The sequence below is a fragment of the Hevea brasiliensis genome, chromosome 16 (genome assembly GCF_030052815.1).
Source record: "Hevea brasiliensis isolate MT/VB/25A 57/8 chromosome 16, ASM3005281v1, whole genome shotgun sequence".
Lineage (NCBI taxonomy): Eukaryota > Viridiplantae > Streptophyta > Magnoliopsida > Malpighiales > Euphorbiaceae > Hevea > Hevea brasiliensis.
This window is the reverse complement of record NC_079508.1, coordinates 53,295,763-53,310,248: the sequence shown is the minus strand read 5'-3', so window position 1 is coordinate 53,310,248 and position 14,486 is coordinate 53,295,763. Positions and strand designations below refer to the sequence as shown.

Genomic DNA, 14,486 nt, shown 5'->3' with positions numbered 1-14,486 from the left:
TGTAAAGGACGACAGATTCTATGATACAACCAACAATGGACTTGGACATGGAAGGCAGCAAAGTGCAAAGACTATACGATGCCTGTAACCATGTATTTGCACAAAAAGAGTTGCCAAATTTTCTACAAATTCAGTCTCTCAAAAATCTATTAGGTATACTATTTCTGGTTTTCACTTCATATGATGCTTCATTTGCTGTTGTATAGATCATTATTAAAGCATTAACTTGGATATTAAATGCATGCCAGACACATTTGAAGCTGTCGATGTAGGTATTGATGAATTCAGCTTCCACAGATCTCCATCTTCAAGCCCAGACGGGACAAAGGAATTGATTTGTGGGCAAGGAGTAACTGAAATCACTTACATTCACATCCATGAATGTGACAATTTCTCTGTGAGTACAATTTAATTTAATCAGTTGATATATACATCTATCTGTTCACTGGATACATATGAACTTTGTTTAAAAAGGGTTAATTTTATGGTATTTATTTTATTTTATTTTATTTTATTTTTGTGCAGATAGGGATATTCTGCTTTCCGGCTGGAGCAATATTTCCCCTCCATGATCATCCCAAAATGACAGTACTTAGCAAGGTCTTGTATGGATCTATGTATGCAAAGGCCTATGACTGGGTGAAGGTGGAAAAATCAAGCAGCCGGACAAGTAAGGGTCATAATTTATCTTTTATCATATACATGTTCATCTTAAATATTGTGGGCATAATTGTTGAAGTATTGTGGATGCAGTTGGACTAGCAAGGACAGTAGAGAATGGAATACGAAGTGCACCCTGCGAACCATCCATCCTATATCCAAAAAGTGGAGGAAACATTCATTCTTTCACAGCGTTGACGCCCTGTGCTATCTTGGATGTGTTGTCCCCTCCTTACTCTGAAGAGCATGGGAGACCTTCCACTTACTTCTCAGAATTCCCCATTCCTGCTCTTCCTGGTAAATCTACCTAAGTAACATACACGTAACTTGCAAGTTGCAATATTGTAGCTGATATATATCATAATGGCTATATGAACCAGGTTATATCGTGCTCGAAGAAAGAGACCTTCCAGGTGACCTTGTTGTTATAGGAGCACCATATCTTGGCCCAGATCATTTGACCTTTTATGAATAGAAACGTAGAATGCAAAATCAGAGCATGTATAGCTTGCATACGTGTTTAGTACATCACTTCGAAGATTTTGTTAGTTTATGTCAAATAGTGATGGAAAGATTTCTAGTTTAGTTAGTTAAATTCGGATCCATTTCATCTTTTAAAATGTCGATTTTTTTAGATTTTAAGCTGTTGATTCAAGTTCAATCTTACATTAGCATTTACAAATGGAAACACTAGCCAATACTGGATTATTTACAAAAAATGAACTAAAAAGAAAAACGGGGGAACCAAGAAGATTGATTGTGTAGTATAATCCAGCTATCAGAAACATGAAGAAGCTGTGTGTAGGCAGCGTGTGCGAGGAATAGACACGGTGCTGATTTTGCCGTTGGCGTTGCCCGTTACCAGTTGCCGTAAGGGAAGCGGCAAATTTATCAGTATCGGCTGGAATTTACGCCTGCCAAACCATAATTGGCTCCACTCTTTATTATTACCATTCGGTGGGCAAAGATTTTTGGTTGCAAATCACTTCAACTTCTTTTTAATTGTGGGAAGACACTCGTTGTTCCACTGGCATATAGGATTGTAACTTTTATTCAGGCGTGTGAGTTCTAACCTACTTCAAAAGACACTGTCCACTATGAGCGTTTTTTATATTTTTAATTATATACCCAATGCATTTTAAATAACAAAATTTACAATGGTAAATTCCAACTCTAAATTTAAATTTTGACATAATATATTAGATTCTTACGGACGTTTGAATTGTACAGCAGGGCGAACTTAATTTACATAATCTAAGTTTAAACTAATCCTAAGGAATGTTAATTGAATTTAATGAGATTAAATAAATATTTTTGAACATTAAAAGAGTCATGTATTTGATCTGAGATATTGGCGTGATCTTATTACCTGCTCGATGGGAATTCGAATTGCAAGGAGTGTTGCATACCTGCGGCCAGGGTTGGGGCTAAAAAGTAATTATAAATAAGAAATTAAATGATATTTTGGATAAAAATATATGTAAAATATAAATATAAATATAAAATATTAAAAAAATTAAAATTAAATGAAATTTACACAAAATAAAAGCTATTGTAGAAAATAATTTTTTTAAATATATTAAAATTAATAGATAATATTTTAATTTATAAATTTTAAGGAGAAATACAATAATTTTAATGGATAACTTTTTAATTTTAATTAAAAACTCGCGGAGGCCAATTCCAGGAAGTTCCGCTCAGCCATATGAGAATTGCTTGAATATATAAGTTATATACATCGCACACGTTTTTTTATACTCATGTATTCATAATTTTAATATTTTTATATAAATTTTTTATTTAATATAATATTATTATAATATATTAATTATCATTATAATATATATATATATATATATATATATATATATATATATATATATATATATACTTATAATTTCTAAATTAAATTAATGAGAAAAAAAATATATCAATAAAATACAAAATTATATAAGTAAAATTTATTATTATAATATAATTTTATAATTAGTATTTTATAAATATATAAATTTAAATATTTATTATTTTACTAGTTTATATATTTTTAAGTTAAATTTTCTTAATAATAAAGTATTGAATTTATAAAGACTAATTAATTTTTAACATTTTATAATTTTTATAAACATAACTTTTTCCAACCCTACTTAAGAATTTATATATATAATAGTAAAATAAATTTAATTTAAGCATAATTTTATATAATATTAATTTTTTTATTTTTTATTATTTAAGATTTAATTTTTAATTTATTTGCTAAAATTAATCATAAATATTCATATCAATAAATATTAATATTATTAATTTTTATTTAATATATATAATATCTTATATAATTTTATTTTTTTTATAATATAGAAAAAATTTTTAAAATAAGATTGACAAATATATTAATATTAATAAATTAATAAATAAAATTTTCTTTTTATATAAAAATAAAAACTTATGTTAATAAAATAAAAAATATTATGTTAGTATATTATTATTTTTAATTGAAATGATTATAATAAAAAATATATAAATAATTATTCAATTTACAATAAAAATATTTTATTAAACTAACTTATAACTTATATTTAAATTAAATTTTTTATAATTATTTTTTAAAAATTAAACATCAAATTTTAATAAAAAAATTGTTAAATAAAAAAATAAAATTTTTATTAAATAATATGATGCTTGTATTCATATAAAAATTAAATTTTTTATATAAATATTAATTTGTGTTATATTTAAATATAAAATTATTAAATTAAAATAATAATTTATATTTAAAATATGATTTAAAATTTTTTTTATACCCATTCACTATTTGTTGAGTTAAGATCATTTTTTTTTAAATTTTTTACGTAAGTTTAAATATTATTATATTAAAATATTTTTTCATAAATAATTATAATTAAAATAGAGATAAAAATTTCTTAAAAAGTTATTTATATAAATAAAATATTTTTTATTTTTTAAATAATATAATTTATGAAAGTACTTTTTGTAAAATTTTATTTTAAATTATATTATAATAAAAATTTAATTAAATAAAATTTAAATATGTGTAGGAATAAAAATTTTAAATTTATATAAATTTTAAAATTATATAAATAATTAAAGTTTGAGTAATGAAAATTTTAAATTTATATAAATTTTAAAATTAAATTAAATAATAAAAAATATAATAATAAATATTATAAATAATAAAAAATAATTTAAATAAAATTAATATTCTCTCTTTTTACATATTTATATATTTTATAAATATTTTAAGAATTTTTTTTTGTCGAAGTATTTTAACGAATTAGTTATCTATTTTAAGAACCTTTAAATTGTTGAATAATTTTTATTCCATATATAATTTGATTAAAAAAAATAAAATTTCTTGTAATTAAAAAAAGCCATGATCTAACTTGAGCACGAGCAACTAACTAGGGCTTGAAGAAGATCGAGCATCTCATCATTTTCAGCGGGCCACTTTGCCTAACTTGATATTTAGTACCAAAGCGGAAAAAAAAAAACATTAAAAATATATATAATAATAAAGAGAGGCTACGTGGGCTATTATAGCCCTTCTATTTTTAGAGATGTGGAATCTGGATGATGACTTCTGCCTAAATATTTTGTCCTCGATCAAAGGAATTTATGCAATTCGCAGACTGAGCACACACCGCTTGTGGAAATTCTTCACATGATTAATATTTCACTTCCTTTGTCCCATCTCTTCTGTTTTTTTTTCTCTCTTACCAAATCCAATCTTCACCGTTCCTCACAGGCGTCATCTCCATCTGTCTGTCTCAACTTAAATTACTGCGGTCAAACGCTGAGGCTCTCCTCCCTGCGGATTTTCTCTATCTATAACTTGTAAGACACGGCCGGTGTTACCTACTTGTCTAATTTTTGATGCTCTGTTTTTGGAAGTCGTTCAGAAGAGAAGAATAAAGAAGTTTGCAGACACACAGAGGAGTGAAGTTGGAGATTGGATTTAAATTCTGGTTGTTCTAGCTCTTGTGCTACATTGCTTCTTGCAACTATGGAGCGTTATGAGATTGTGAAAGATATTGGGTCTGGGAATTTTGGGGTAGCCAAGCTGGTTAGAGATAGATGGACTAAAGAGCTATTTGCTGTTAAGTTTATTGAGAGAGGCTTGAAAGTCTGTTTTTTTCTTTTTTTTTTTTCCTTTCCCCACTTTTTTTTTGGCTAATTTTTGAAATTGAATTCGTTTACTTTTGGTTTTTTCCCCTGGGTTGATGGAATTAAATGTCTTCCATCGGTTCTTTTGTGGTTGCAGATTGATGAACACGTGCAAAGGGAAATCATGAACCACAGATCATTGAAGCATCTCAATATAGTTAGATTCAAAGAGGTTTGTTAGAGAACTTTCCTTTTTGTCTTGTGATTGTTGCTGCGCTAGCCATGGGCCCTGTTTTGCTCAATAAAGATGGGTTTGGGAGTTTATGATTTTAATGGAAGGGGGCAGTCTATAATTTATGATGCTATCATTGCAGGTCTTGTTAACACCTACTCATCTGGCCATAGTCATGGAGTATGCTGCAGGAGGCGAACTTTTTGAGAGGATATGTAACACTGGTAGATTTAGCGAAGATGAGGTGATGTATAGCAGAAAAACTCTTTCAACGTTTCCTACTCCTAGAAAATTTGAGTTTCTGGATGTTTGATGATAAAATGGAAATATGCCGCAATTGAATACTACCAAAGTTTTTCACTTTAAGCAAAGTTGATTTTAATTGGTTAGCATGTAATTCAATTGATGTTTCACATTTGAATCAGGCAAGGTTTTTCTTCCAGCAATTGATATCAGGAGTTAGTTACTGCCATTCAATGGTGTGAACTTCGTCCCTCCATTCATTTGTTTTTCTTGATCTTTCTAAAATGACACTTCCTTGTTTAATCTTTAATGGAATCTGATGTGAGGGACCTCTATGTTGCAGCAAATTTGTCATAGAGATCTTAAGCTTGAAAATACACTCCTAGATGGCAGCATAGCACCGCGAGTGAAGATATGTGACTTTGGGTATTCAAAGGTAAGCTTTCTACTAATGGTAAATGATAGTCTTCTGATATAAAGTTTGATGAACTTTTGATTACTAATTATCGGGAATTATTGTGTAGTCTGCTGTGTTTCATTCTCAACCAAAGTCTACGGTAGGAACACCAGCTTATATTGCACCTGAGGTTCTGTCTAAAAAGGAATATGATGGAAAGGTAACATCCTTGTCTTCTTTCTCTTCAATTATATGCTTTTCTTTCTAGGTGCTTGAGAGCCATTTGTACCATCCTAATCCTCAAGACTTATAGATTGCAGATGTCTGGTCTTGCGGAGTTACCCTGTATGTGATGCTAGTTGGGGCATATCCCTATGAAGATCCTGATGATCCCAAAAACTTAAGAAAAACTATTGGGGTGAGTGGTATTGCAAAACAATAAGCGGATTAGATTTAGATTTAGATTTGGTGAAATTGTTTAAGGTCTACATAATTTATTGTGGAGTTCTGTTGAATAACATTTGCTTATTGCAGAGAATACTGAGTGTCCGCTACACAATTCCAGATTATGTTCGAGTTTCTATGGAGTGCAGGCACCTATTGTCTCGAATATTTGTGGCAAATCCTGAAAAGGTAACTTGGCATTTGGTTTGGATAGAAATGTAGGTGTATCAACTGCAATTCTCTAAAATTGAAGAAAAGAAATGTAAGACAACAGTCCTTAGGACCAATTAATAAGGACCTTTGAAGTAGTTGATGCTTGATAAAATTCATTTTTTAATCAATTCTTCTTCTATTTTATATATCTTTATTTGTTATCCTGTGGATTGTTTTAACTTGTTTTGTTCTCAGAGAATAACCATTCCAGAAATTAAAAATCATCCTTGGTTCTTAAAGAACTTGCCAATCGAGCTGATGGAAGGAGGCAGCTGGCAAAACAATGATGTGAATAACCCGTCACAGAGCATTGAAGAAGTTCTGTCTATAATACAAGAGGCAAGAAAACCTGTCGAGCTGCCAAAGACTGAAGGCAATATTCTTGGAGGGAGCATGGATCTTGATGACGTAGATGCTGATGTTGATTGTGAAGATATCGAGACAAGTGGAGAATTCGTGTGCCCTTTATGAGCCAAGTGAATAAACAAAACACACTTTCTTGAGGCACTGATCCATGATTATGAGCATCAGATTTCTGTTAATGGATGATTTCCCTCGTGTAATCCTTGTTTCGCCGCATGGCATGGCAATTCCCTTTTGTAAAGAGAATTGGTCATTATTGGAGGCACTATGAGTATGTGAGAACATTTTTTATTCCTGTAAAAAGTAGGAGAGGTTGGGAGGGTTGGATTGGAATAGTAGTTCTTCGACCTACCAAATCGTTATAAAATAAGCCAATTAAAGTGTCACACGTTAACTGCGGGGCCACATTTGGTTAGCTATGTACATCTAAGATGCATTGCAAATTTCATTTTCTTGCTTACCAGATATGAACAAGGATATGTAGATTTTTCCTAAAAGATTACCATTGACGTACAAAAATGGGTTTATCTTTGGATTGCACGAAGATATCACGTCATTGCATCCAAGCCCATGTCTATACATTTGTTTTGGGATCCTTTGTGCTTTCATAAAATTGAGGATGTCCAGTGCCTGGTTACGTCTAATGCCTGTTTTTATCTGGGCCTGAAGCACAAAGTTTTCAAGAGTTCAACAGATTTAAGGATTATAATTTTGAAAAGATGATGCTGAGACTGCTCAATTGCTTACTTAACCATACTAATGGAATACTGTTGCACAAGAAATGGAGTTTAGTATCTCAGCAGGAAGTCTCTGAGCTAGTTTGAATTTAGTACTGTAAATGAATATTGCTGAGTTTCCCAAATGGTCTCAGTTGTCCATCTTTCTTGCGGTGAAAGTCAGCTTCAATGATTCCCTGCTCAAGATTCCAAAAGAAATTTTATTTACATTTCTGATTTTGATGAAGTGCAAAATAATATGAACTTTCCATAACTAAGAACCTGCTTGGCTGCTTGTTTAACTGGGCCTTTACGATGAATTTTCAACTTTGAAGACCATTTCTAAATTATATATCATTCATAGGTAAATAAAACTAACAGTGAATTAAAAAAATTAATATTTCTTTTATTTATATTATTTAAAATCATAATATAAAATATATTTTTATATTAACATAAAAAATGAAATCGAAATCAATAAATTATTAGGTGCATTCACCTATTAGACGGATGGAGTCCACCCATACTTTCTTTGTCCACGTGTACCGCCACTAAAGTGAGAAGCACAGAGAAATTAACTTTAAGAAAACAGATTAAAGTTCCCTCAAACCAATAAATACCAAGTTAAGCTGCACGCTAAAACCCTAGAAGCAGGAGGCAAGCGTAACGTATGCTATATTTTTCGGGTCTTATTTACGGCACAGTCGCCTGTGCTCGTACCAGACCAAGATGAAGGTTCCGTTCTATGAAAATTTGTCGGCTTTCAATTTATTAAAACCAAATGAAGCAAACCCTTTTGTTCAATTCTATGATTCTTAATATCATTCCTTGTTTCTTTACTTTTTCTCTTTTTCTTGGTAGTTCAACATTGCGAACCCGACTACGGGATGCCAGAAGAAGCTGGAAATCGACGATGACCAGAAGCTGTGCGCTTTTATTTTTCTTCTTGAAGTATTTGTTGTTATGTTAATTTTGGGCATTAACGTTAATTTGTGTGAGCTTGTAGCCTGTTCTCATTCAGCTGCTAATAGAATTCCATCAATTAGATATAACATATGTTAGCGATAAATATGGCACATTAAGCTACTATATGTAATATGATGATGGTTATTATAATTTGGATACTGAACTGCTAGCTTGTTTATTGGGAAGTTAGGAGGGTTTTTCACCAAAGGGTAAAATATATAAAAAAAATATATATATAAAAAAAAAGGTGAGTTTAAATTTAATTATCAAGAGAGTATGCGAGACGCTAACGAGGGTCTGAACACTATTATAAATAGCATTCAAATTTTAAAAATTGAAAGAAAACCGTCGGCTTTTATTTTAATTTTTAATTATTTTATTTTATATTTTAAATAAAATATAAATATTATTTTAATAAAATATAATAATAATAATTAATATTATATATTATAATATTTTTATTATAAAAAATTATTTTTTAATTTAAAATTATATTAAATTTTAATTAAATAAAAAAATTAAAATATAAAATGAAAGTTATAAAATGTTATTAAATTAAATTAAATTTATAAAATGTTATAACATTTTATAACTTTCATTTTATATTTTAAATTTTTTTTATTTAATTAAAATTTAATATAATTTTAAATTAAAAAATAATTTTTTATAATAAAAATATTATAATATATAATATTAATTATTATTATATTTTATTAAAATAATATTTATATTTTATTTAAAATATAAAATAAAATAATTTAAAATTTAAAATTAAAACTGGAAGTAGCGTCCACTTTTTTTTTATTTTTTAATTATTTTATTTTAATAAATTTTATTTAATTTGATTTTAAATTAAAAAATAATTTTTTATAATAAAAATATTATAATATATAATATTATTTATTATTATATTTTTATTAATATAATATTTATATTTTATTTAAAATATAAAATAAAATAATTTAAAATTTAAAATTAAAACTGGAAGTAGCGTCCACTTTTTTTTTTAATTTTTTAATTATTTTATTTTAATAAATTTTATTTAATTTGATTTTAAATTAAAAAATAATTTTTTATAATAAAAATATTATAATATATAATATTATTTATTATTATATTTTTATTAATATAATATTTATATTTTATTTAAAATATAAAATAAAATAATTTAAAATTAAAACTGGAAGTAGCGTCCACTTTTTTTTAATTTTTTAATTATTTTATTTTAATAAATTTTATTTAACTTGATTTTAAATTAAAAAATAATTTTTTATAATAAAAATATTATAATATATAATATTATTTATTATAATATTTTTATTAAAATAATATTTATATTTTATTTAAAATATAAAATAAAATAATTAAAAATTAAAATGAAAGCTGGACGCTACTATAAGTAGCGTCCAGATTTGCTTTCAATTTTTAAAATCTGAACACTATTTATAAAAACATCCAGACCCTTAAAATATTATTATAATTAGCGTTTTGTTATCATTTCTTCTAATTCAGCAAAATTCATCATTTTGGTAATTAAATTTAAATCCATCTTTTTTTTATTTTTTATTTTTTATTTCACCCCTTTGGTAAAATACCCAAGTTAGGATGAGGAGGTGGCCAAAGGTTTGCACGGACATTTTTTAACATTGTTTAAATAGGTGCATTTGTGAGAATGGGAGTCTGGTAATCAATGGAGATGGGTGCAATGATATCTGGTCCAACTTTTCTTTCTCACGTTTAGTTGTACCCTCATAAATGGGATTGCAAAAACATATTTACTTAATCTCTTTATTTGAAAACTAAAATTTTACGAGAATTCAAATTCAATTAATTTCTTTTTTTATAATTTTCATATTTGAAAACCTAATAGGTGAAAGAACTTATGTCTTTATAATTTGAAATAAAATTCATTTAAAAAGAAATAAAAATTATGCTAAAAATAATATGATTTATAAAAAAATTAAATTGAATTGAATTTTTTTTTATAAATGATTTTTTCCAAATAAAGCCGGCCAATGTGAGCTCAATTTGGATATAATGGATTAAATGTCTCATTTTGCCCCATCATTAATGTAAGAGACGGTGGTAATGATGGAATTGACGGGAAGATATTTCTTGATTTTTATAAATCATCCTGCCTTGATGCCCAGAAAAAGTCCCATGAAAATAAAATTTTTTGTTGTTATCCGTATGTGGAGAATACTTTGTTAACTGATATTGCTTGGCATGATTAATGAATCAGGTTAAGCATGTTGTTAATATCCTTATCAAATATCTATAGTGGCTCTTTTGTCGTGTTTGTTTGTCTGTTAATTCATAAACTACTTTCCAGTATTACATATTACTAAGTGACAATCTATAGAGATAACTGTTTTCAACATCAGTCGAAATTATTCTTTTGGTAAATGTTCCTTAATCCTTATCCTTTACTCCCTTTTGACTCTGTAGCCGTGCATTTTTTGACAAGAGGATATCACAAGAGGTCAGTGGAGATGCTCTTGGAGAGGTATGTACATAACAAATATTGGCATATGTTGAAAATGCTTTTGTCGTTTGTGTTCTCTGTTTATTCATTGTTTTCTCTTCTCCTTTTCATAGGAATTCAAGGGATATGTTTTCAAAATCATGGGAGGTTGTGACAAGCAAGGTTCCCCATGAAGCAGGGAGTGTTGACTCCTGGACGTGTTCGTCTCTTGCTTCATAGAGGTTGGTGGATATCTATATTTTAGAATTAGCACAGCCCCTGAGTGTTTTGTTGGTGCATCTTAGCTATCTGATAACTTGTTTTGCTGATGAACCCAACGATAAGAAGTCATTAATTTTCATCCATACAGGAACCCCTTGTTTCCGTGGATATGGAAGGCGCAATGGAGAGCGTAGGAGGAAGTCTGTGCGTGGATGCATTGTGAGCCCAGACCTTTCTGTTTTGAACTTGGTAATTGTGAAGAAGATAGAATGATCTGCCTGGACCGACTGACACAGAGAAACCAAGAATGAGGGGACCCAAGAGGGCATCAAAGATCCGCAAGCTCTTTAATCTGTCAAAGGAGGATGATGTTAGGAAGTATGTGAACACTTACCGAAGATCATTCACAATTAACAAAATCTGGTAGGCATCTCACTTTTTCCTTTTGTCAATATTTATGTTTTTAATGTGAAGTGCATGCTTTTCCTTGTTTTCCGTCAAGTTATGACGTATTGTACAATGCATTTTTTGTGGTGTAGGAAAGAAGGTCAGTAAAGCACCCAAAATTCAGAAGTTGGTTACTCCATTGACTTTGCAAAGAAAGCGAGCAAGAATTGCCGAGAAAAAGAAAAGAATTGTCAAGGCCAAGGCAGAAGCTGCTGAGTACCAGAAGCTCCTTGCCCACAAGATTGAAGGAGCAGAGAGAACGACGAAGTGAGAGCTTAGACAAGAAAAGGTGAAGGCTGTCTGCTGCTTCAAAGCCATCTATTGCAGCTTAGGTTCATGCATGCTCTAATCGTAGAGATTTAGTAGCGAGGTGGAATGCCAACAACGATTTTTTTTATTTGATTTTCAATATCTTAAGAGGTGTTTGATTTGATGGTTATGAAAGTGCCTTGATGCTCAGTCTATTCAATTTTTATGTCAATTATGACAATTTTATCTGTAGTAGTGCCTTGATTTTTTGTACTTTCTTGCGGAGTGCCTATGCTGTAGTAGTTTCTTTGTTACAAATGATTTGAATGGTTCTGATTGGATATATGAGGATTTGAAATAAAGAACAACTTGAATTGAATATTAGGATGATATTTTAGAATTTTCATTAATCTGTATGATATCATCTATAAATTTACACTTGAAATTTTTATTACGTTGAAGAATTTATGTTGAATTCTACAGTCTTCATTTTTATAAATTGGCTTGGTTTTATTCAAAGTGTACCATAAACGGACCAATGAGTCTGGAGACGCGCAACCATGCACCTGAATTACATGTATTTTGCCACTTGGAAAGCTCATGAACTGTATAGCACCTGAATTACATGTAGTACATGGCTTCCCAACAATTGTTTAAGAAGACTGGAGTCGCCTGTAAATACATCAAGTGTATAGGTATCAGTACACCCGTTCAGAACCGGAACCGGATGGATTTAAATTGAATTGAAATTAGATTAGAATTGAATCAAACAGTTTCGGGCAGAATCATCTTTTTTATTTAAAAAATAAAAAAAAAATTAAAAAAAGTTATGGACCGTTCGTTTTAGACCTACATCAAATCGAAACTAAAATTAAACCGAACATGGAATTTGAACCGGAATTATGTGGACTTATGATTCTAGTTCCAGCTGAACTGGAACCGGCCCAGTGGCTGACCTACATAAAATCAAAACTGAAATCAAACCGAAAACAAAATCTGAACCGGAATAATGAGGGTTTATGGTTCCAGTTCCTGCTGAGCCGGAACCGGCCCAGTGGCTGGGTCTAGGTATCAGGTTATAAATGCGGTTACATGTAGAAGAAATGAATCAATCTGATCAAGTGAAGATGTCATCTTTCAAAAGGTAAAAGAGCATCGAGCTAATTATTTTCTACTTTCAATCAGCTGAGATTAGCTACTTTAAACATGCAGAACACATGAAGACATTAGGTGCAACTCAAAACTGCATCACTTGAAGTCCTCGGAAGTTCAATTGGTGCATGACGTATCTCCACATCACGGGTAAAGATGATTGTTGGAAGACTTATGCTGATTTAATGCAGAACAGCAGACATTTTTATAGGCGCAAATTTTCATTCAAAAAGTTCATGGATGTAATGTAAGATTACATATATAGCACTGTGATAGGGAGATTCTGCATAATAAATAGATTTGTAGCCATTCGAAACACTATCCATCGGACAAGCATCTGCATTTCCACTAAAGCAAGAGCTATCGCAAATTCGCAATTTGGTCCCGTGTGAATGTTATAATCCATCCAAAATACCTATGTGTATCCAGGAGCTAGGTTTACAGTTTTGCACAGGCCATTTTCAGTCTGAAATCTGAGAGCAACTTATTTTAAATCATCAATGACTAGTTATCAGTTTACTAAAAAGAGGTTTTAATGTGGGATATGTTATTATCAAAATAGTATCAATGGTGACACAATGAAAAGAGACGGAGGAATATGGAGAAAACCTGGCATGAATCCACCAACTTCGAAAAATCGTCAGGGACATATTCATGAACTTTCTGTATCACTGTTTCTGGGATTGGATCTCCCCTGCAAAATGTAAATGAACATTTCATTGGATTACTGAGACGTATCTTCTTGTTACAAAGTTTTGGTACTGACATTTGAAAAAAAAAATTGTTATAGATATAGGCATACCAATTTATGAAGTGGATTGTGAAATTCTTTTTCTTCCTGTATAGAGTTCTGATGAAGATTTCTCCATTCTGCCAGAATTTCAAATTTATAGGGAGTCTCCTCCATAGAACCATTAGCAAAAGGCAATTCTACTTTTTGTTCAATATCTGAGAAAGTTTACTCATTGATAGATGGATAGGGCAAAAGATGAAGGTTACGTCATTGCTCTCCCAGAAAAGAAGCCAAATTTGGAACATCTTCCCATGATAGTCTTTTCTCTTCTGCCAAGAGAGAATATATTAGTCGATAACAATAGGATCACATAGATGCTGTTTCTAGCAGAATTAGAATCAGTTTCTCTATGTCTTTTCCACAAGGTGCATGCTAGATCATTTTGATGCTCAAGGCCAGTCGGATTATTTTGAGTGTCCTAACCGTCTTTTAGGGCTTGAGCTCATAACCCAGTATTGCAAGATGGGCATCTTTGATCTTTCTAATTTGTAAAGAATCAAGCAGGGGTGTTTCAGAAGGATGATTATAGACTTATATTTTCAAATGTCACTGTATACACCCGTATCCAATAAACTTTGGGGATTAACAAAGGAGGGGATAATTAAAGAACAGGTGCGAGGGTTTTCTTTGACAGCCTTGCATGAGAATATGCCCAACTTTCTACCTCATTAACAAACTAGCGATGGCTTCTGGATGCAATTCCATAAGCAATTCAAAATTCATTGAAAATATAAGCATAAGGCAGTTTGCAGTCTGAGATTGACTACGATATAGATTATACACATGTAATCCATTGAACTCACAAA

At 30.0% G+C, this 14,486-nt stretch overlaps 2 protein-coding genes and 1 pseudogene across 5 annotated transcripts; all 3 read left to right on the top strand.

The window, feature by feature from the left end:
• LOC110662821 (plant cysteine oxidase 1) lies at window positions 1-1,717 on the top strand. Its single transcript, XM_058138093.1, has 5 exons — window positions 1-153; window positions 249-397; window positions 526-670; window positions 754-957; window positions 1,041-1,717. The coding sequence occupies exons 1-5, from the start codon at window positions 21-23 to the stop codon at window positions 1,133-1,135; spliced, it is 726 nt and encodes a 241-aa protein (XP_057994076.1). The 5' UTR covers window positions 1-20; the 3' UTR covers window positions 1,136-1,717.
• Window positions 1,718-4,314: 2,597 nt separating this feature from the next.
• LOC110662848 (serine/threonine-protein kinase SAPK2) lies at window positions 4,315-7,065 on the top strand. Of its 4 annotated transcripts, none has more exons than XM_021821981.2 (9): window positions 4,315-4,509; window positions 4,937-5,011; window positions 5,154-5,255; window positions 5,437-5,490; window positions 5,598-5,690; window positions 5,779-5,871; window positions 5,965-6,069; window positions 6,186-6,284; window positions 6,504-7,065. In XM_021821981.2, exons 2-9 carry the CDS (start codon window positions 4,964-4,966, stop codon window positions 6,777-6,779), a joined length of 870 nt encoding a protein of 289 aa, XP_021677673.2. In that variant the 5' UTR covers window positions 4,315-4,509; window positions 4,937-4,963; the 3' UTR covers window positions 6,780-7,065. The 4 variants fall into 4 exon arrangements, with proteins under 4 accessions (XP_021677673.2, XP_021677672.2, XP_021677670.2 ...); XM_021821980.2 differs by having other exon boundaries at window positions 4,495-4,640; XM_021821978.2 differs by lacking the exon at window positions 4,315-4,509 and adding an exon at window positions 4,516-4,771.
• Window positions 7,066-8,300: 1,235 nt separating this feature from the next.
• On the top strand, window positions 8,301-12,015 carry LOC110662931 (40S ribosomal protein S6-like; annotated as a pseudogene).
• The last annotated feature ends 2,471 nt before the right edge of the window (window positions 12,016-14,486 follow it).